Source organism: Vitis riparia, chromosome 18, assembly GCF_004353265.1.
Source record: "Vitis riparia cultivar Riparia Gloire de Montpellier isolate 1030 chromosome 18, EGFV_Vit.rip_1.0, whole genome shotgun sequence".
In the NCBI taxonomy this organism is placed as follows: Eukaryota; Viridiplantae; Streptophyta; class Magnoliopsida; order Vitales; family Vitaceae; genus Vitis; species Vitis riparia.
The window spans coordinates 3519011-3541001 of NC_048448.1; the positions used below are offsets into that span (position 1 = coordinate 3519011).

The following is a 21991-nucleotide window of genomic DNA, read 5'->3' on the forward strand; positions in this document are numbered from 1 at the left end:
CATTCCTGCTTAGGAAAAACGCCTATAATAAGGGCTAAAATCACTTTAATCATGATTACTCGGACGGGTTCTCATTCAAATCAATCGCCACGGATTTCTTTAGACACGCATGATAGATCAGCTCTCACTTTCGAATCCCCCTCTCTCCCTTCCCTTGTTTCATTTTGGCTTTAATAAAAAAGCCCGCCCGGCCCCGGCCGGCCCGCCCACCAGCCCGCGGGCTCACAGGCCGGGCCGCGGGCCTACCATTCTTGCATGGCCCGACCCGGCCCGGCCCGTTGACTGGTCAACGGGCCCATAGGCCCGGCCCGAGCTGGGCCGCGGGCCTCTTATTTCAGGCCCGGCCCGGCCCGCCCGTTGGAGACCCTATTGCACACTCTCAATCCCCATTCCTGCTTAGGAAAAACGCCTATAATAAGGGCTAAAATCACTTTAATCATGATTACTCGGACGGGTTCTCATTCAAATCAATCGCCACGGATTTCTTTAGACACGCATGATAGATCAACTCTCACTTTCGAATCCCCCTCTCTCCCTTCCCTTGTTTCATTTTGGCTTTAATAAAAAAGCCCGCCCGGCCCCGGCCGGCCCGCCCACCAGCCCGCGGGCTCACAGGCCGGGCGGCCTACCATTCTTGCATGGCCCGACCCGGCCCGGCCCGAGCTGGGCCACGGGCCTCTTATTTCAGGCCCGGCCCGGCCCGCCCGTTGGAGACCCTATTGCACACTCTCAATCCCCATTCCTGCTTAGGAAAAACGCCTATAATAAGGGCTAAAATCACTTTAATCATGATTACTCGGACGGGTTCTCATTCAAATCAATCGCCACGGATTTCTTTAGACACGCATGATAGATCAGCTCTCACTTTGCTGTTGTCGTCGTCACAGGCGCCTCAAAGGCCGTTGATGCTGCAAAAAAGGAGGTCCCACCACTTTTTAATTACATCCGACAGCTTTAAAGGCGTCGGTGACCGAAAATCGTACGCTACTGCTGTCACGATAACCACTTACATTGTTTTATCCCCGAAGACGCGCCGGTGCATCCAGTTCAGAAGTGTAGAAGTACTCCTTCGGGCTTATGCCCTTCACGAGTTTCCTTCGCTGTCTTTCTCCACAGAATCCTCTCTCCTTTCCCTCCCTTCGCAAACTCCTTCATCCACCGAAGAAGCCTTGCAGTCTATCTCTACCGCTAGCCGCATCAGGTTTGAGTTTATTTCCCTTGTATTTTTTAAAAACTTCTGTTTGTTTGGCTGCTTAGAGAATGCCGAAATGAAAGGGAATTAGCAGTTTTCAGCGTTTCAATTACCATCTCAACTAAACTGGCTCTAATACAGCTATTTGGTTCAGTTTTTCAATGTTTGCTCACCGACCAAGCGGAGTGTAAGAGAAAATTGGGAAGGAAGTTTGAGTTTGATCTTTTGTGCTCCTTAGCAATGGATTCGCAATCAACCAGCCTTCTGGTGTTATGTGGAAAATCGTCTGCTGAGATTGAATTTGCTAAATCTCTGAAGGCCAATAACACTCTCAAACTCCCCGACAACGGTGAAGTGTCGATCCTTTTGCACCCGGAGATCGAAAAAACTGAAGAAGAGCCTTTTCAGATGGATTTGTTTATGAGTTCTCTGTCAACGAATACTTTTGGTAGGTTCCTTATTTGGTCTCCGCAGTTGCTTTCGACCCACGACGTTGTTTCTCAGTAAGCATTGGAATGTCTAAATTCTGTTTATCTCTCCATCGAGTTTTATTTATTTGTTTATATTAATTTCTGTTTTTGTTTTTGGCAGCAATTTTTGTGAGCTGCCCATTGGTACCGTATGTGTTGCTGATGTTCAACTCAAAGGACGAGGTCCAAAACGTTGTCATAGTTGTTAGAATGTTGTTTTCATTTGGAATATAATTGGTGTGATATTGGCATATTGCAGGTCGGTCTAAGAATAAGTGGGAATCTCCAAGGGGCTGCCTTCTGTTTTCTTTTACATTACAAATGGAGGATGGTCGGACAGTGCCCCTTTTACAATATGTTGTTTCTCTCGCTATTACAGAAGCAATAAAGAGCATATGCGACTCAAAGGTAAGTAGGTTTGTTTGAATATGTTGTTTTGTTTTCAAGTATGGGGAAAAGAGTTTAAACTGTCTGGTTTTTTTTATATGGCTTTGAGTTGAAATTTCTTCTTTAAAGCCAGTTAAGACTTAAGAGAAGTACGTAGGTTCTATTCTCAGCATCATGATTGAGATCAATTCGACACATGGAAAAAATAGGTATATGAGAAAAAACTCATCAGTGGTTATGCCCCATGGTATTGGGTATTGCATGTTCTTCCGAGACAGAATCATGTGAAATTCAACCAAGCAGGAGTTTGGTAGCCATTGATCCAAGCAACTAAGCAATCAAATCATCTGGAGAGAAATTGACGAGCACAACAGAATACAGAGAAATGGGAGCAATTGGTCAAACTTCAGAACCCTAGTTGAAGGGGCCTTATGTTGACTTTATAAGAAGCAATGAAGGATACGAGGTATGTCATATGTATTGAGATCAAAGCAATTTCAGGCTTAGGAAATAATGTGGCTAAAAGTGAGCCTCTTAAAGTTGGAGAATTCCTATATTCAGGAGATGGTGGCTAAATTAGAATGTGAATTGACCTCTCTTCTTATAGCTTATTTGGGTTTCTAAGGAACTCGAATGAGTCATATTTTTTGAAGGGGAAAACGCACACTTCTCATAATCTAACCTAGAAAATCTTACTAGAGTTTTTTCTTACCATGTTGGTTGTTAGGAAGTTGGAACAAATCCAAAGGATATTCTATGAGAGGGACATGGGAAAAAATTAAAATGGAGATCAGGCTAATGTTTGTTATGGACTGTAGAGAGTGGACTTTTTGTTCAGCTGATGTCATTAATGAATAGGGCTCTCTTAGAAAAATTGTTTTGGAAATTTGGGGAGAAACCCAAGAGATAGTGATAGACTGCAATAATGAAAAAAGATGCTGTTTCTGGACGGAATGATCAATGAGTGAACTTTCTACTCATTGGCATCGAAGAGCACTTTCACAAGATAATCCCAATTTCAGTACTGGAATCTGTCATCCAGGAATTCTGTGCTATTGCTATGATGATTTGCTTCTTAATTATTTTCTTTAGATTTAATTCCATGTCATGTGTTGAGACAGTAAACAACATCAGAGTAGGGAATAACCTGTTGGTTTGGGGGAAATTTATGAGACTGGGAGTGGGAGCTGTATTTAGTAGAACATCTTTTATGACACATTAGATCATTAGGAAATTTTAAGTTTTGTTTTTATTGTTACCATGTCCCCACTAAAGTGGCTTTTCATTTTGTTTGGTTGGCATCGTTGGAGAAGATTTCTCAGTTTATGAACTCCTCAGCAGTAACTCTTTCTAACTGTGTAAAAATTATAAAACTGACTATAGTATCTAAATCATTTATTTATTCATTGCCCTCATGCCTTAAGGAGATGTGGTTTGGTATGGTTGGCATGGAGTTAAACCTGACTAAACCAAGAGTTTTATTAAAGAAGCTAGAGAAATCTGTAAATTATTTAAAACATTATAAAAAGATTTTGAGTATTTTCTTTGTAAAGATTTTTATGAGTATTTTCTTTCGAGAGTCTAGAACTATGGCCAAATGGGCTCAAAACTACTAAACATGACCTTCAATGACAAAGCTTGGGTTTGGAAACATCAGAAAAAATTTTAAGTTTACAATTCAAAGAATATGTCTGATAATTAGATGCTAGTAAATTTTCTTGACTTCCAAGATTTCTGCTTTGGGTACTCTGAGTGACTGCATTTACTACTTAAAAGTATATGCATAGTGCTGGTGTTGGTTAACTAGTTGACAGTTTGACATTCCGTTGTAGCATACTATCCATCAATATCAAGGATTCAAGGTTTTAAGTTTCTCAATTGAAGTCATTTGAGTTCTTGAAAATTCAAAGTTTATCTCTGAATGTTTTCTATTAAAATAATTTGTAGAGGATCAGGATTTTGTTTTTATTTCAGTGAGGACCATCTAAAGCTAGAACCTAAACCCTTGATTGAGGTTATCATATTTTTGCATTGTGGAAAAGTTTAGGCTTTTTATCTGTCATCTTTAGCTACTTAGTACACATTATTCATGATGGTCTTATTGTAATTGTGAGCCAATGCTTGATGTTGAGGTCTAATCATTGAAGTGCTCATTTTGGGAACTTAATCAATTTCAGGGATTACCACATCTTGATGTTAAAATAAAGTGGCCAAATGATCTGTACTTAAATGGTCTTAAAGTTGGAGGCATTTTATGCACCTCAACATATAAATCACGGAAGTTCAATGTCAGCGCTGGTAAATTGACTCATTCCTCATCTGATGCCGTGTGGATATTTTTCATTTGACTATGCTACCATATACCTTTTTTTTTAATCAGATATGCTACCATACACCTGATTGATAGATTGTTTTCATTCTGTGGCCCTGTCCTTTTCTACCAAATATATTATTTTCAACCGCCATTGCTTGCTTGCTAGCTCATGAACTGGTTTTATATCATTAATATTGAAAGACTGCACTTAAATTCATTTGAGGATTGAACCATTCAGATACAAATTCATGCCATGTTATGCAGGTATAGGCTTGAATGTTGATAATGAGAAACCGACAACATGCTTGAATGCAGTACTACGAGAATTATCTTCTGTTGCTTACCAATTTAGAAGAGAAGATATCGTTGCAGCTTTCTTCAATAAATTTGAGACTCTTTTTAGTCTTTTCATAAATCAAGGTGAATAATACCCAATAAACTACCTACATTATAAAGAAACATACCAATTTTTGGAGCAACAATCACATGCTTTATTCATTGTGGACATTATTTTGTGTTCCATAAACTACATGTAATATAAAGAATAATGTCATTTTTAAAAAAATATTTTTTTGTGCTGCCATCATGCAGGATTTCAAACTCTTGAAGAACTATATTGTAAGACATGGCTACATAGGTAAAACATAGTTATGTTACACAGTGCCTGATGATAGTTTTCTGTGGTTTCACACTCACAGCATATTTTTCTGTACAAATGAAAACATATGATCATTTTGACCTTAAAACTTCCGTAATCACTCCCTCCCTCCTTGGTCCTCCCATCCCATCCCAACATGTTGTGTGCAGCTGGCTTAAACTTTTGATATCATTCTCTTGGTTTACTTGGGATACCTGATAATTCTAAGTTGTGCTACAACCTATTGATCATTCATATTCTTGTTTCCTGTATTATTTTGTTACAAACATTAGGTATAGATCACAGGCTTTTTGTCTTTCAATCCATGAAGTTTCTAAAACTGTAAGCATACCATTAAGGTTTGAAAATAGATGATTACATTAGTTTCTTGTGCAGCATAAGATAGTTGGGTTACTAGCAATCGTCATAGTACACATGTAAACTTTTGTGGCATCTAAGGAATAGTCCAGATTTTTTTTTTCTTTTTGAAAGTTAAAAAAATTTGTTCATCATAGCAAAAATGCTAGAGATAGGATCATAGGAAGTTCAGCAAGGACTTCTAACGTAGTCAGAACTGCATCCCAAGCTTATGAGTTTGCAGGCATAGTTGCCTCTTTTAAGAGTAAGGGGATGGATTGCTTACTGTTCAACTTATTTAATTTTTTGTGGTGAATCCACATCATTGTTGAGTACAAGAACTGAATCTCCTGGCATTCTCTCTCATCCCTTCTTTTATTGGTGCTTCCTCTGTCTTTTCACAGATGTCTTTAACTGTTCAGGAAAGAGTTAAGCTTTTGTTTTAGTTTTGTTGCCTCTGGAGCTCTTTTTATGCTTCCTATATATATGGGCAGTGCCTCTTTTTGGTAGGATGCTTTTTTTTTCTTTTTCTTTTTTCCTTTTTGATAGGTAAATTTTTGGCTCCATTGGGACTTGAACCTAGAACCTCCCACAAACCCTCCCCCCTCCCCATCCCTTTTACCACTTGAGCCAGGCCTTAAGCTCTTTGATTGGATGCTTTTTAATCAACTTTTAAATTTCCTAGAAAATAAATAAATAAATAAAAACCGTAGCCATCTTATTGTCTTCATTTTAGATGCTCTCATTTTATGGATGTGTTACTTCTTTGCTACTCATCATTGGTACCATGATTGCTGCAGAATTAATATGGTTGTAAGTGTCTTTCTACTTTTAAAAGACTAGCATGCCATAAAAAAAAAAGTCTCCTGGCAAATTTCTTTCTGTTATTGAATGATACACCCATGTTTATGTTCATGTGCAAATAGTGATGCCATATGTTGTAGACAGTCTGTCAAGACTAGCTCTCTTGTAGCCATGATTCATTGTGTACCATATGCAGTGCACTCATCATCTTGGTATAGACATATTCTTCATAATGCTACATTGGTTACAGAGTCCTGACTTTGTTCTGCTATATGCATGCAGTGGGCAGAGAGTTATCGTACAAGAAAATAATGAGGGCCAAATGGTGGAAAATGTAGTAACAATTCAGGTAGAAATACGTCCTAATCACTTACATAAATATACATACAAATAAAAACAAAGTTGGGTATATTTTTCGGTTCTATATAATTGGATTTTTTATATATATATTAGTGTCTCTTTTGTTCAGGTGGCTTAGGGCAGGGGGTAAATTTTCATTCTTCTATTCTTTAAAACTTGCCTGCATTATTTCAGGATTTACAATTTATCATTAGAGGACTTGTTACTGCATTCCTCGGGTATATCTATAGAAAGAATGGTAGAAAGATTTCCTATATGAAAAGAAATGACCAGTTGACCACTGACCTGACAGAAAATCATGTTATACAACTTCCAAGTGGTATCTGGTACCAACTTATGCACAATGTCATTTCCCCATCATACCTAAGTAACCAGAAATATCTGTGTATTGCTGGTGCAAGAACTTGATTTAATTGGGTTCCAGTAATTCGTTCTTTTAATTGTAGGGTCTGGCATCCTCGGGATATTTGTTGGCTATTGGTGATGATGGTCAAATGTGTGAGCTTCATCCTGATGGAAATAGGTATGGTAATTGAATGTTATTTTATCCATGAATATATGTTTTCTATACAGATAATAATGATTTTTTTTTTCTTTTCAACTAAGATAGAGAAAATGTGGAAACTGTACTTGGTAATTATCTGGTGTCTAAACATGTTATGCAGTCAATTGTGAGTTCCAATGGTAAACCATAAGAGGCTACTCAAAATGACTTATGACACAAGTCCAAGTGCTTATTGAAATTGCACTCTTTGTTACTGTTGGAAGATAAAATCTTCTCCTTATTTCTTTGAAAAATTAGTACAAATATATATATATATATATAACTTTCAAACTTGTACAATAAATGAAAATAGAATAAGACAACTGACCTGTTCCTAAAGTTCTTCCAACAAATCCTGTAAATTACAACTTCCCTAATTTACATAGTCAACTAATCTAAATATGCAGAAAATATACACAAAATCAGGAATAAATCAAATAAACTCCATAAAATCAGGAATAATTATTGGATTCCAACACTCCCTCTCAAGTTGATTCAAAGATATCGTCCATTCCCATCTTGCTAACCATGGAGTTTAATGTAGGATTTTGAACTCCCTTTGTGAAAACATCAGCTAGTTGTAGTTTGGATGCAATAAACAGAGTGCAAATCAGTCCACTATCAATCTTTTCTTTAATGAAATATCTATCAATCTTAACATGTTTAGTTTTGTTATGTTGTACTAGGTTGTGAGCAATGCTAACTGCAGTCTTGTTATCACAATACAGTCTCATGGGATTCTCAAGATTAACTTGTAGTTCCCTCAATAAACCCTTTAGCCACATGAGTTCACAAATGCCAAGTGCCATGGTTTGAAACTCCGCTTCAACACTAGATCAAACAACTACATGTTTCTTTTTGCTTCTCCAAGTAACGAAATTGTCATCTACTAAAGTATAGTACCCTAAAGTAGATCTCTCATCAATAGTAGAACCTGCTCAATTTGCATCTGTGTAAGCCTCAACTCTAAGGTAATTGTTATTTGAGAACAATAAACCTTTTCCTATAGTTGACTTTAGGTACCTCAAAATTCTCAAGACTGTATCCATATGACATTATAAGGGAGAGTGCATAAACTGACTTACCATGCTAATAGCATATGCTATATCTGGCCTTGTATGGGATAAATAAATTAATCTCCCAACAAGTCTTTGATATCTCCCTTTGTCAACTGGTATTCCTTCAGTCATGAAGTCTAATTGATGATTTTGATCAATAGGTGTACCTGCAGGTTTGCATCATAGCATCCCGGTTTCATTTAGCAAATCAAGGATATACTTCCTTTGAGTAACATAAATTCCTCTTTTTGATCTTGCCACTTCAGTGCCAAGAAAATATCTTAGATTTCCAAGATCTTTGATTTCGAATTCTTTTGCCAACTTAAGATTTTGCATCTCTTCGACATCATCTCTAGTGACAATTATGTCATCTACGCAAACAATAAGTGCAGTAATCTTTTTTTCAGGTGATTGCTTGATGAAAAGGGTATGATTTCCTTAGTTTTGGTGATAACCAAATTTGAGCAGAAACTTAGCATATCTCTCAAATCATGCCCGAGAAGATTGCTTCAAACCATACAATGATTTCTTCAATCTACAATCCTTTTCACTACCGAATTTTCCTTCAAAACCAAGAGGCAAATCTATAAATACTTCTTCCAAATTCCCATGCAAAAAAACATTTTTTACATCAAATTTTTGTAAAGGCCAATCAAGATTTGCTGTTAAGGATAAAAGAACTCTAACGAAATTCATCTTTGCCACAAGTGCAAAAGTTTCTTGGTAGTCAATTCCATAGGCTTGTGTGTATCCCTTTGCTACTAATTTAGCTTTATACCACTCAATCAAACCATTAGCTTTGTATTTATAGTAAACGCCACTTGTATCCCACTGATTTTTTTCTTTGGGCAAATCAATAATATCCCATGTTTTATTTTTAGACAAGGCTTTCATCTCCTCATTTATAGCCTCCTTCCACCTAGGATCACTTAGAGCCTCTTTTACATTTTTAGGAACTGAATCTGAGGAGAAATGAGTGGTAGAGGCCTTATATTGGTGGCAAATTCTGTTGATATGATAGAAAGTTTGACAAAGGATGTTTAGTGGAACTTCTATCACCTTTGCAAATAACTATAGGAATATCAAGATCAGTGTCAAAACCATGATTGAGAAGAGAGGGATTAGAAGGATTAGATGTACCTAATTTTGGAGTTGATGACTGGTCATGTGTAAGAGAGATTGATTCTTACTCTTGCATTGGTAACCTTGGCCTCCTAAAGTAAACCATCAACTCTGAATCAACATTTTCTGCTACTGCTGGTTTTAAGATGTCGGTTTTTTTTCCTATTGTTGGTTGCATGATGTCTTCCTCCTCTACATCACCATATTCAGTAGCATTTTCTGCTATTGCTGGTTTTATGATGTCGGTTTCTTTTCATGTTGTTGGTTGTATGTTGTTTTCCTCCTTTACATTACCATGTTCAGTAGCATAACTCCAAATGGGTAAAGGAAGCATCCAAGATTGATCTTCTTGCAATATTTTCTCCCCCTGAAGATTACATATCTGGTAATAGGGTTGGTTTTCAAAAAAACTTGCATCTATGGAGACAAATTTCCTTTGTGTAGGTGGATGCTAGCATTTGTACCTTTTTTGTGTGGGGGAATAACCTAAAAAAATACACTTAATGGCTTTGGGATCAAGCATGAATCTATTTTTGTTTGGGATATGGACAAATATAGTACAACGAAAGACTTTGGGTGGAAGAAAGCCAAGATGTAGGTGTTGTTTTAGGCTGTCTATTGAAGTCTTGGAGTTTAGGCTTTTTGTGGGCTGTTGTAAGCACCACATCTCCCCAAAAAAACTTAGGAACGTTTGTAGCAAACATTAGGGCTCTATCTATCTCCAACAAATGTTTATTCTTTCTTTCAGCTACCCTATTTTGTTGAGGAATGCCTACTCAAGAGGTTTGATGAATAATCCCATTCTCCAAGAAATAATTTCCAAGAGTTTGGTTTAAATACTCCCCTCCTTTATCCGACCTCACAACTTGCAATTTTGCATTAAATTGGGTTCAAATCATTTGATGGAACTGTTTAAGAGTGAGGATAATATCGGATTTTTCTTTTAGGAGAGATCCATGTGGTTTGAGTACAATCATCACTAAAACTTATGAACCATTTTGCTCTTGAACAATAAGGAACTTGTAAAGGACCCCAAACATCAGTGTGGATGAGAGAAAAATGAAATTCACTCCTTTTACTACTCAAAAGTATAAGAAATATGGTGGTTTTTTGATAACTCACAAACTTCGCATTGGAATTTAGAAGGATCCAGGTTGACACACAATTTAGGGTACAAAGTTTTCAAAGAGAAAAAACTTGGATGCCCTAATCTTTCATGCATTGACCAGAGTTCTTCTTCTTTTTCTACATTTCCTTTTATTTGATGAGCTTGAATCTTTCCTGGCTCCTTAGTAACCAAGTAATTGAGACCCTTTCTCTCTTTAGCACTACCAATTACCTTTCTCATAGTTAGGTCCTGAAACACACAATGAGTGAAAAAGAAAGTTATAAAGCAATTTTAAGATTTTGTTAATTTACTGATGGACAATAAGTTACAAGACATATTTGGGACATGCAAACCAGATGAAAGAGTGATATTGAGAGTGATTGAAACATTGCCTTTACCACTAATAGGAGTCAAAGATCCATTAGCAACCTATATTTTTTGGTTACTAAAACATGAAATGTAGGATAGAAAAAAAACTCTTTGGTCATGTGATTAGTTGCCCCTAAATCAATAATCTAAATGTTAGAATGAAGAATACTAGAAGTTCTAAGGGCTATTTTAAAAGTACCTAATTGTGCAAAAACACAATAAGTGGAGGAAGAGGAAACCTCGGATTTTCCCATAATCTTATATGAGAGATTTAGTTGTTCTTTTGTGAAAGGGAGACTGTTTGAGGTTGATGTCAAACCTAGCATCTTTGTTGTTTCTAAATTGTGTATTACCCTTGTGGCTGTCCTTAGCCCTTGATCATGGCTTTCCATGCAATTTCCAACACGTCTCTCTAGTGTGTCTTGGCTTATTACAATGATGCCAATAAATAAGGGTTGATGGCAATAGAAGGTTGTGAATTTGATAGGCAAGTCTTGGCAATGAAAGCCAAGAAGAAGGAAAAAAACTACCATAAACCTTTTTCCAGCTCTGATAAAATCTTCTTCTTATTTTTTTGAAAATTTAGTACATATATATATATATATATATATAGAACTTTCAAACTTGTACAATAAATGGAAATAGAATAAGACAATTGACCTATTCCTAAAATTCTTCCTACAAATCCTCTAAATTACAACCTTCCTAATTTACGTAGTCAACTAATCTAAATATGCAGAAAATATGCACAAAAATTAGGAAGAAATCAAATAAACTCCATGAAATCAAGAATAATTATTGGATTCCAACAGTTACCTGTTTGAGTTATGTTGTTTTTTAGATCTCTCCTTATCTCCAGAATCCAAATTTTTCATTTTCACCTTTAATCACATCAATCAATAGTGTATAATCAAATAATGGACATAAAGAAACCTCATGTCTAGTGCTAGCCCGCTAGGCTGCTAGTTCCCTCTCCTTGAATGATGTGTATCTCTGAACTATTTATGTTTTTGCAAACTTTATCTTATGCTGCTACTTTTTTTTTGTTTCTTTTGAATTATAAAGTTTCTTGCCTCTGGAAACTGCATCTTGTTTTTACTGAGTCAATGATGAACATTTTATTCTTTTTATCTCAAAAACTTATGTAAAAGATTATTATGATAATCTTGACATGACGCTGAGCTGGTTTATGCATTAAACTGATGATATGTTAATCTCTCTCTTTCTCAAAACCTTAGAGATATGATCTTGTACTAATTGATATGATCATCAACCAAGCTGACTTGCTGTGCCTGTCTTAATGCAGTTATATCTGGAACAATAACATTAATCCATTCTACTGTTAGATTGGCCTTTTTAACTAATCTGTGATTCACGGCTTCATACACATCCATTTATTTAATAAAAAAATTTAGTTTAGAAAAGAAAAAGAAAAAAGAGCAGTTATGTTGGTGGCCTGGGTTGCATTACATCATTTTGAGAATAATAAGATAAACAGAGATGCGGTGCTCTCTGGGATTCTCATTTCCCTGACAGATGCCTGAGCTGCTGGAAGTATCTCAAGATAATATTCAGTTTGGTCTTTTTGTGCATATGACTGTCATAGGACTCGCAAATAATTTGAAAAAGTTGTTTGATAGTTCCATTCATAGAGACACTGAAATTTGGTGCTTTATGCATTCAACAACTTCAATACAGGATTTCTGATTTTCCTCCTATATCGCCCCTTTATTTGAATTTTTACCTCTTCTCTCATTATGGACAGCCGTGATATGAGTTGGCATGGTTGAAAAGACACCACCCGGGGACTATATTCTCTTGAAACCTTGTTTTAATCACAAAGAATTACAAAAACTTGTTCTGTTTCAGAGCTTCTGTCGTGTTCCATCTTGCACACTGCATCAAAATTATCCAGTTAATATCCTCATTTTCCTAAGGTCATCATACTGGGTTTGAATTCTTCTGCTTGTACTATCATCTTACTCATCGTTCTGGGATCTCATTTTGGGTTGTTGGACTTTGTGGCATTCCAGTTATGACTAGTGAGCTAGACTGTCCTTTTTGCTAGTTTTGGATGCCACATTGCAATGTGATTATCATGTTTATTAAACATAATGTTGGGTGATATGAATACTATTTGGGTTTTGGTCTTTTTTTTAACGTTTTTTCTTGCAAAAGAGCTTCAATTGTGTATATACACCAGACCTGCAGAAACATTTTCTTTTTCCTATAAATGATAAAGATTGTGAGAAACATATCTCCTTCTGCATTTAAAGCCAAGGATGGTCATTAAACAGCCTATTAAGCATGCTTTTGTTGGTTTTCATGAAAATTTTCTGAATTTTATGTTTTGCAATGCGATATCTTCTTAAGATAAGTTGCTGAAATTGTTTCCAGTGGTTTGCATTTGGATGCTGTGGTTGCAAAAATACATTATTGTAGTAACCTAACCATGATCTCAATATACAGTAATTGTAATAGTATTTTTCATGTGGCTACAGCTTCGACTTCTTCAAAGGACTGATCAGGAGGAAACTAGAGTGAGGAAGATTCCTTGTCACTTTCTATTGGAGATAACAATCATGCTGCACCATGTGCACAACTGAGGGTGTTTTGTTATCTTTATTTTTTTCTGTGTGTTCTTATATGTGGTCAATGTATTCCAACATATTGCTTTGTTTTGGATTTTTTTTTTTTCCCTGAGAAATGAGATATCGGTCAAACTTGCATCAATTCGTCCTTTAGTTAAGTAGGTTGGATTTCATTAATCAAGACTGCTGTACAACTATCTCGTACATATGTGAGCCAAAAAATGGAATATTCCCAGTGATATATATATCCATATTTGATAATCTAATACAGCATGGGTGATGATATTGGTAATAAATAATCAGTTGCGGGGAGTTTTGGTCTCTTGTTTGCCAGCTATAAAATGATTTGAATAAGTGGTTGTATGATGGATTTGGTGCAATGGCATGTAGCAACACAGGGTTGGGCTTCAAGTAGGGTAGTGAAAGCAGTTGTTTTATGGTGAGTGTGGTTGTGTTAGCTGTGATCAAATGGACCCCATTATGACCCCAAGTGTTGTATATCCTAGTCTGAGGGGCTGTCAATGTGATGCAAGTAGGACATTGTTGCTTTTATCACTGTTGATTGGTTAAAACATGCAGGATAAAGATTCCTTTTCCAAGGAGCCTACGATCATTAAGGGTGTCGGGGCACTAGCGCGACTCACCCCTGATACACTGGGTATACCTTATGATTGTGGGGTAAGGGTAACTGCCGTTTCTCTCTCTCTCTCCCCCTCTCTATCTCTCTCTTGAGGCTTCCTTTGTGAATACAAGGACCAACTGATATATTATTGGTGTGGCCCCAACCCATTTTGTCCGTGAGCCAGACATTGTCTCTATCACAATGTGGAATTATGTTGAGGTTGAGCCATCCTCGAAAGGCTGCAAAAGGTAAGTGACTTAGCTTTTTAAGTTCCGTTTCTTTGTCATCCATGTGAACCCAAGACATACCCTCTCTCTCTCTCTCTTCCATGTATCCATTATGTAAAAGTTGCAAGTTTTGTCTAACGTAGGCTTTGTCCTGCTTTGGTTGGATGAGGCTTAGTCCACACATTTGGCCAATAGATACTTTATATATTGATGATACACAAATATGATCAACGTTTAGCTTCTGTGGTTAGGGTATAAGCCATTTGGTCATCATCACAGCCAGATGTGATGAATCATGGAGATAATAACACCATGCTAATTCCTGTCGTTTTCTTATAATTACTACCCAAAAAAGAAATACAAAAAAGGGGAAATATTACCCACTTTCAAAGCATAGTAAAAGCTAATGCCTTTGTGGTGCTTCTGTTATAGATGACTTTATCAACCCTGGATTTTAGTAAGGAGCAAGTAGTAGTGGAGAAGAACAGTCACGTGATTGGTTTTTGAATTCATTCTGATGGTTTTAGACTTTTAGTGTGGGATTTTATTTTTCAATCAGAAAATTGGAGGTGGATTGAGGGAGCCAAGTCGCTACATCCTCTTCAAGTCCTTCGAGAAAGTGGATTTTCTGGATTGTGCGGTCCATTGCCGCCTACTGAGTTCTGACATCTGGCCTTTTACCCAAACTTTATTTTATTTTAAAATCCTTAATTGTTTTTCCCTCCTTTCTTACCAATCTTCTAAAGTTTGAGACTTGTGGGGAAGTTAAAAATTAAAAAAAATTATAATTAATAAAATATTTCACAGACTCCTCTTTTTTTTTTTCTCATTTCTTTCTTAAATAAATAAAAATTTCCAAAATATATAAAAATTTTAATAATCGCATAATATTTATCATATATTATACCCTTACTTTTTCTTTTATTTCATTTATTTTTTGGTAAGAAGACATGATAGAGGTAAAAGTTAAAAAAATATATATATATATTTTATTTTTTTTTATTCAATTAAAGGTCACAAGATAATATTTGATTTTTTTATTAAATTAAAAAATAAATATTATCCAAAATTAAATTAATGAAATTAGACGACGAGTTGGACCAGTTTTTAATATTAAAAGTATTTTAGGTTTTTTTATTTTTCTTTTAGAGTGATAAGATATAAAATAAAATAAAAAAGGGGACGGTGACGGTGGGGAAGAGGAAATTCAAATTCAAATAATTAACACATGCATCAATCATGGACCTTCGAAGAATTTAACGGGAATAAGAGGAAGAAGACTGGTCAAGCATCCTTTAGCATAATCACATGGTACGCACGCATGGTGGACCAAAGAGAGTAAATCACGTATTTAGATAAGGTAACATTAGTCAAAGATTGGCTAAGACCAAAAGAGTACGGCGAGGGGTTTTCATCATTGGGATTTAGATGTTCGGGACTTAAAAAAATAAAAATAAAGTGGCTTTAAAAAAATATTTATTAAAATATAATACTGTTTGTAACTATTTTTAAATTTATGATATTTTTAAGAAATTTAATTTCACAATTCTCTTTTGAAATTATGAAATTATTATAATCATTATGATTTTTATGATTTCAATTAAATTTAAATTATATATATATATTTTTTTAAATGTGCAGATGTTGAATGACTCACAAGAGTAAAGTGAAGTCTAATAGGCCTCCCATGGACTCCCTTCGTTTTCATTTGTACCACCCTCTGAAAAAATCAAAATTCTTTTTCGTGTATACATTTAAAATGATGACTTTTCATCATTTTGGTATTGATTTGAATGTCGGTGATATGATAATTTTTCCCAATGAATTGGGCTTGGAATGACTTTCTTTCTTGTAGTATGATTGGCTTTCTAGAAATGGTCAACAATCGCGGGTAATACTACCTAGTCATGAGTGGATGGATGGGTTGAGACTTGTTCGTCTAGATTTTAAAAGGCTTATTTTTGGGTACGACCTCGCATTATTCTTTGAATCATTTTGAAGAAAGGTGTTATTCCCCTTCTCATCAAATTTACCAAACTACCATCTAATTTTATTCTTACTGAATGATTTGTTACTTGAATAGTTGAATCCCACTAGCCAGTCTAGCCCTATGAAAAATATCTTCGTCACTGCTGTAGAGATTGACATTGCCACTCGCAGGGAAGGTCAACATCCGATCCAAGTGGGATCGCTGCCACGTGTAATAGAAGAATTGGACGGTAGGGATCTGAGAGTTGATGCTGATCACCCAGACACTATTTGCACGCGCTCACAAGTCACAACACGTTGCTACAACTTGTATGCCTAGCTGTGTTGAGCCGTTCACGAGCAGTGTGAGTGACCACGGCGTTCTATCCACGTCAGGATTGGTACACTTTGACTGGGCCTCGGTCAACACTGTAAAAGAGAGGGGCGCTTCCGTGATCCTCTGCATCCTGGTACACGTTAACGAGCAGTATTGTCTCCGAGCGCCAATGAAAGTGACCGCTCGTACCGCAAGGATGATATTAATTTGGTGCAGCGTATTTGGTGCTTTACTGAGAGGCGATGGACTTTCTTTGTAATGGTTATTTAAAATAGTTTTTTTTTAATAAAAAACAAATTTTTAACTAAAACATGTTTCAAAAAAATCTTGATAAAAAGTAGTTTTTTTTCCCCATATTTTGTAATATGCGTTATTTTTAGAGTGAATTTTAGGTATTATAGTATGTTTGATTGTGTGATTTAAAAAAGGTTTTTTTATTTTTTAAAACATAAAATTGTTTTTAAGAATTTTTAATACTATTTCATTATTGTTCTTTATGAGTAAAATTTTAAAATAAAAAAATCATTTTAAATAAATAAATAAAAATTATTTTCACCAAAATTTTAAAACAAAATAAAAACAGGAATTGTTTTAGTTATATTTTCTCAACCTTGTTTTTAAGGTTGAACAGATTCTTAATTTTCTTAAAGTGTTTTAAATAGTAATTGAAGATATAAGGATTATTTTAAAATTTTATATTAAATATAAGTATGTAATATTTTTCATAAAAAATAAGTGTTTTTATATGTAAGTTCTAAAAATAATTGAGTAATGTTTTTAAAAACTCTTTTTTGACAAATATTTTTTAAAACTTTCTTTGTAATGGTTATTTAAAATAGTTTTTTTTTAATAAAAAAAATTTAACTAAAACATGTTTTAAAAAATCTTGATAAAAAGTTTTTTTTTCCCCCCATAATTTGTAATATATGTTATTTTTAGAGTGAAATTTAGGTATTTTACCATATGTTTGATTGTCTGATTTAAAAATGGTTTTTTATTTTCAAAAATAGAAAATTGGTTTTAAGAATTTTTTATACTGTTTGATCGTTGTTTTTTATAAATAATTTTGAAAAATAAAAGAAAATAAAAAAATAAGTTTGAAAAATAAATAAAAATTATTTTCCCCGGTTTTTAAAAACAAAAAAAAAAACATTAATTTTTTTAGTCATATTTTCTTAACCTTGTTTTTAAGGGTCGGACTCTTAATTTAAAGTGTTTTAAATAGTAATTGAAGATATAAATATTATTTTAAAATTTTATATTAAATATAAGTATGTAATGTTTTTCATAAAAAAATAAGTGTTTTTATATGTAAGTTCTAAAAATAATTGAGCAATGTTTTTAAAAACCCTTTTTGACAAATATTTTTTAAAACTTTCCCAAACATAGCCCAAAGTTTTCTTTTAAAACTATAATAAGAATTAATAAGGGCTTGCCAACTTATTTACTTGATCACTATTTAAATTAAAAAAAAAATGTTGTAAAACAAAGTGAAAGAATAATATAAAAGCCAAAAAAAAAATAGAATGCATGGAGAGAAAATTGAATTGATTTTCATTAAGGGTCCCCCTTTTATAGGGAGCTATAAAGAGATAAACATTATTATGGATGATCAATGTAAGTTCCCAAAATGCTAAAATTCTCACATTTTATAACACTCCCCCCTTTAATAATCATAAAAATATGGTCACTGTGTCATTGAAAACCTTGCTATTAAAACCCAGTACGACATAACCTGTACTAAGGAAAAAAAAAAAAAAAGTGTAGCATCCATATTAGTATTATCCCCCTTATGTAGACATGATTATTATTTTTTCAACATTTCAATTGCTAGATCTCTCGATCTTCGCATTCCAATGTCACACTTTAATCTTTTCAATGTAGCCGAATGTAACACCTTTGTGAATAGATCTACTAGATTATTGCATGACCGAATCTATTGAACATCAGTCTCGCATTTCTTTTAGAGCTCGTGAATATAGAAAAATTTAAGGGAGATATGCTTTGTTTTATCACCTTTTATGAATTCTCGTTTAATTTGTACAATACAAGCAATATTATATTCATGTAACTTATTTGCATTGCCTTTAATGGAAGATAGTCCACATGTTTCTTGAATATGTTAAATTATTGATCTTGACTATACACATTCACGACTTGCTTTATAAATTATAAGAATTTATAAATGATTTGAAGATGTGACTACCATTATCTGTTTGACTAAATCTCCAATATATTGTCGTTCCACCATAAGTAAAGACATATCCTATTTGAAATCGAACTTTATGAGGATCTGAAAGATGTTCTGCATTTGCATACCCAAACAATTGTGATTTTGATATTTTTGAATAATATAATCCCATATTTAAATGCCTTTTAGTTGGGGCATAATTGTATTTTACTCAAACGATTATATTACATGTGTCTGGATTACTTTAATCCGTATAAATAATTGATTGTTTTTTATAATATATTAATAATGCTTTTTGCAAATTATTAACTTGGCTTGGATTTGATTTTTTTTTTTTAAAAAAAAAAAGTGGAGTCTTGAACTTAGGGTTAATTTCAATCATCTTCTTTGAAGTTTTGACTAAATGCATCTTACCATCGTTAGTTTTGAAATTTCATAAAATAAAAAATAAAAAATACTTCTATTGTTTTAAGTAAAAGACGATGATAGATTAGGTTTCTGATGAAATTTAAAATTTATGGGGACTAAATGTATTTAACAAAGACCTCAGAGGTATAAAAATGAAATTAACCCTTTAATTTATTTAATAAAAAAATTAAAATAATAAGCTCAATATAAAAGCTAAAAAGGTTTTTTTTTATAAAATGTTATTTTGTTTTACATAAAAACTCTATATAATACCAATATTATTGTTTGAAAAATATATTTTTTATTTTGTACTTCATTTAAGTTAAAATATAATAGGTGTTTGATAAACCAAATTAAAATTTAAAGTGATTTAATAACTTAATTCAGGTCATTAAATAAATCAAGTATGTTCGGTAAAATAATTTAACAGTATAATTTAAAATAAAAAACAACTTTAAGTAATAAGTAAAAATAATTAACTTATTTTTAAATTCGCATATTTATTTTACCTTTTTACCTATCATAAAAATTAAATAATAAATTTAAGTCAACAACTTAAGTATAATTTAATTTCAAATCAAGTTAAATGGTTAAGTTATTAATATATTGATGATAAGATGTGATAAATTATATTTCTTATTATATATAATAATCTAAGTCGAAATTCGTATTACATGAGTCATAAATTTACACTTTTTTTATTCATAATTTTTAAACATGTTAACCATAAATGTGTTTTCATCTTTTTTTTTTTTTTGCTTCTTACAAACTAAATATAAACATGATATGACATTACACATCGAATATAATACCTTAATATATCATTACATTAGATATGATATTTAAGAATACCATACCTTATTGAAAATAACATTTTACAAACTAGTTTGTTCTTTGATTTTTTATTTAAAACTTGTGTGATCCTCGTCTCCATGCATCCACCTCGCTTATTCTCATTTATCGACTTTTGGTTTCAAAACTTAAGTTTATTGTATTAAAAATGTTTATTATTTAATGAATTAAGTTGTCTTTTAAGTTTTTTTTTTTAAGTTACTGACTTAAAACTAATATTTATTTTTTATTTTAAATATTCAAGTTATTTAGTAAAATTGACATTTTTTCTTGTTAATTTTAACTAATATTCATATTTTCATTAATCTTAGGTAATTTATTTATTTATTAAATATTCAAATTTTGACTAATACTTAAAGTTATTTTTAACTTCAAGTTGTAATATTTAATAAAACTTAATATTCGTTATATAATGATTTAAATAAACTTTACGTTAAATTGTTTTTAAATGAGTGTTTGGTAAATTGATTTAATAATTTAAATTAACTTAATAATTTAATTTAAGTCATTGAGTAAATTAAATATGTTTGATAAAATAACTCAATGATAATGACTAAAAGTAAAAAACGACTTTAATAAGTAAAAACAATTAACTTATTCTTAAGTCTGTATCTTCATTTCACATTTTTACCCCCATTTGTCCTACTTACTTCCGCAATCTCATTTGTTACTTCATGATATCCACTATTACTCAATATCTTTTGTCCTAATTATAATTTATGAAGATAAATATGTCAACTTGATAACTTAGAATGAGTTTTAAATTAATTCTATCAAACAATTTTAATATTTAAAGTAAAAAATAAGTAAAAAGTTTTAAGTCAACAGTTTAATTATAATTTTAACTTGAAGTTATCACCATAATGTTTTTACCAAACATAAACAGACTTAATAACTTAATTTAAGTCATCAAGTAAATTAAGTATGGTAAAATAACCTAATGGTATGACTTAAAGTAAAAAATAACTTTAAATGATAAGTAAAAACAATTAACTTATTTTTAAATTAACGCATTCATTTTACTTTTTTATCCTTATTTGTTTTAGTTACCTCTATAATTTCTTTTGCTATTCCACGACTTTCTCTGCTACTCAACCTTCTTTGTCTTAATTATAATTTGCAAGAGTAATTATGTTAATTTGATGGTTTAAAATAAATTTAAGTTAATTTTATCAAACAATCTTAATACTTAAAGTAAAAATAAAGTAATAAATTTTAAGCCATTAATTTAAGTATGGTTTAACTTAAAGTCCACTTAAATTATTAAGTAATAAGTATTAAATTTTACTAAACAATCTTAATACTTTAAGTAAAAAACTAAATAATAAATATTAAATCAATAACGTAAGCATAATTTAACTTAAAGTAAGATTACCAAATACCTTTTAAGTTATTAACTTAAAACTCAATTTAAGTAAATTGGCATTGGCAAGTTAATAAGACAAAAAATAAAAAAATAAACTACAAATTATATAAGAATTTTGATTTTAAATTTTCAAATTATAATTTCACTTTTAATCAATGAACCATTTAAAATTTGCAATGAAATGTTAAACTTATTAAATATACAAATGAATATTTATTTTACTTTTTATATCGTGATTTGTCTTAATTACCTCAACGATCTCTTTTATTACTGTAAAAATGATTAATTTCAATAGTAAAAAACATATTTATAACTTTTATTAACTTTAATAATTTAGAAAATGCAATAAGCAAAAAGTTCAAAGTATTTTCAAATAATTCCTAAAAAGAATAAATTTTCATTGAAATTTTTTTAAGGGTTTGAAGGAAATATACATAGATTATTATTATTTATTTTTAATATTTTGATTTTTTTTTTTTTTTTTGCAACTAAAGTTAAATGACACAAGGGGCCTTTACAATGGAAATGTGTCTGTACAGAATCCCTCACTTTTCTCCACATGCCCTGAAAAAAATAAAAGGCAAATCTGCTGAGATGTCGAATCTCACCTGAAAATAACAAAACTCTAGAATACAGCTCAAGGACAGAGACGGTGTGGAGGAAGACCATCCTTAAACGACCGTGTGGTAGCTTAGTGGGAGACACAA

General features: G+C 32.7%; 1 protein-coding gene across 2 annotated transcripts; it reads left to right on the plus strand.

Moving 5' to 3' along the window:
* Window positions 1-1037: 1037 nt before the first annotated feature.
* On the plus strand, window positions 1038-13579 carry LOC117907121 (biotin--protein ligase 2-like). Of its 2 annotated transcripts, none has more exons than XM_034820512.1 (10): window positions 1038-1201; window positions 1347-1695; window positions 1784-1845; window positions 1922-2070; window positions 4227-4347; window positions 4628-4783; window positions 4955-5000; window positions 6444-6510; window positions 6968-7044; window positions 13224-13579. In XM_034820512.1, exons 1-10 carry the CDS (start codon window positions 1078-1080, stop codon window positions 13264-13266), a joined length of 1194 nt encoding a protein of 397 aa, XP_034676403.1. In that variant the 5' UTR covers window positions 1038-1077; the 3' UTR covers window positions 13267-13579. The 2 variants fall into 2 exon arrangements, with proteins under 2 accessions (XP_034676403.1, XP_034676404.1); XM_034820513.1 differs by having other exon boundaries at window positions 1112-1201; window positions 1334-1695.
* Window positions 13580-21991: the final 8412 nt, after the last annotated feature.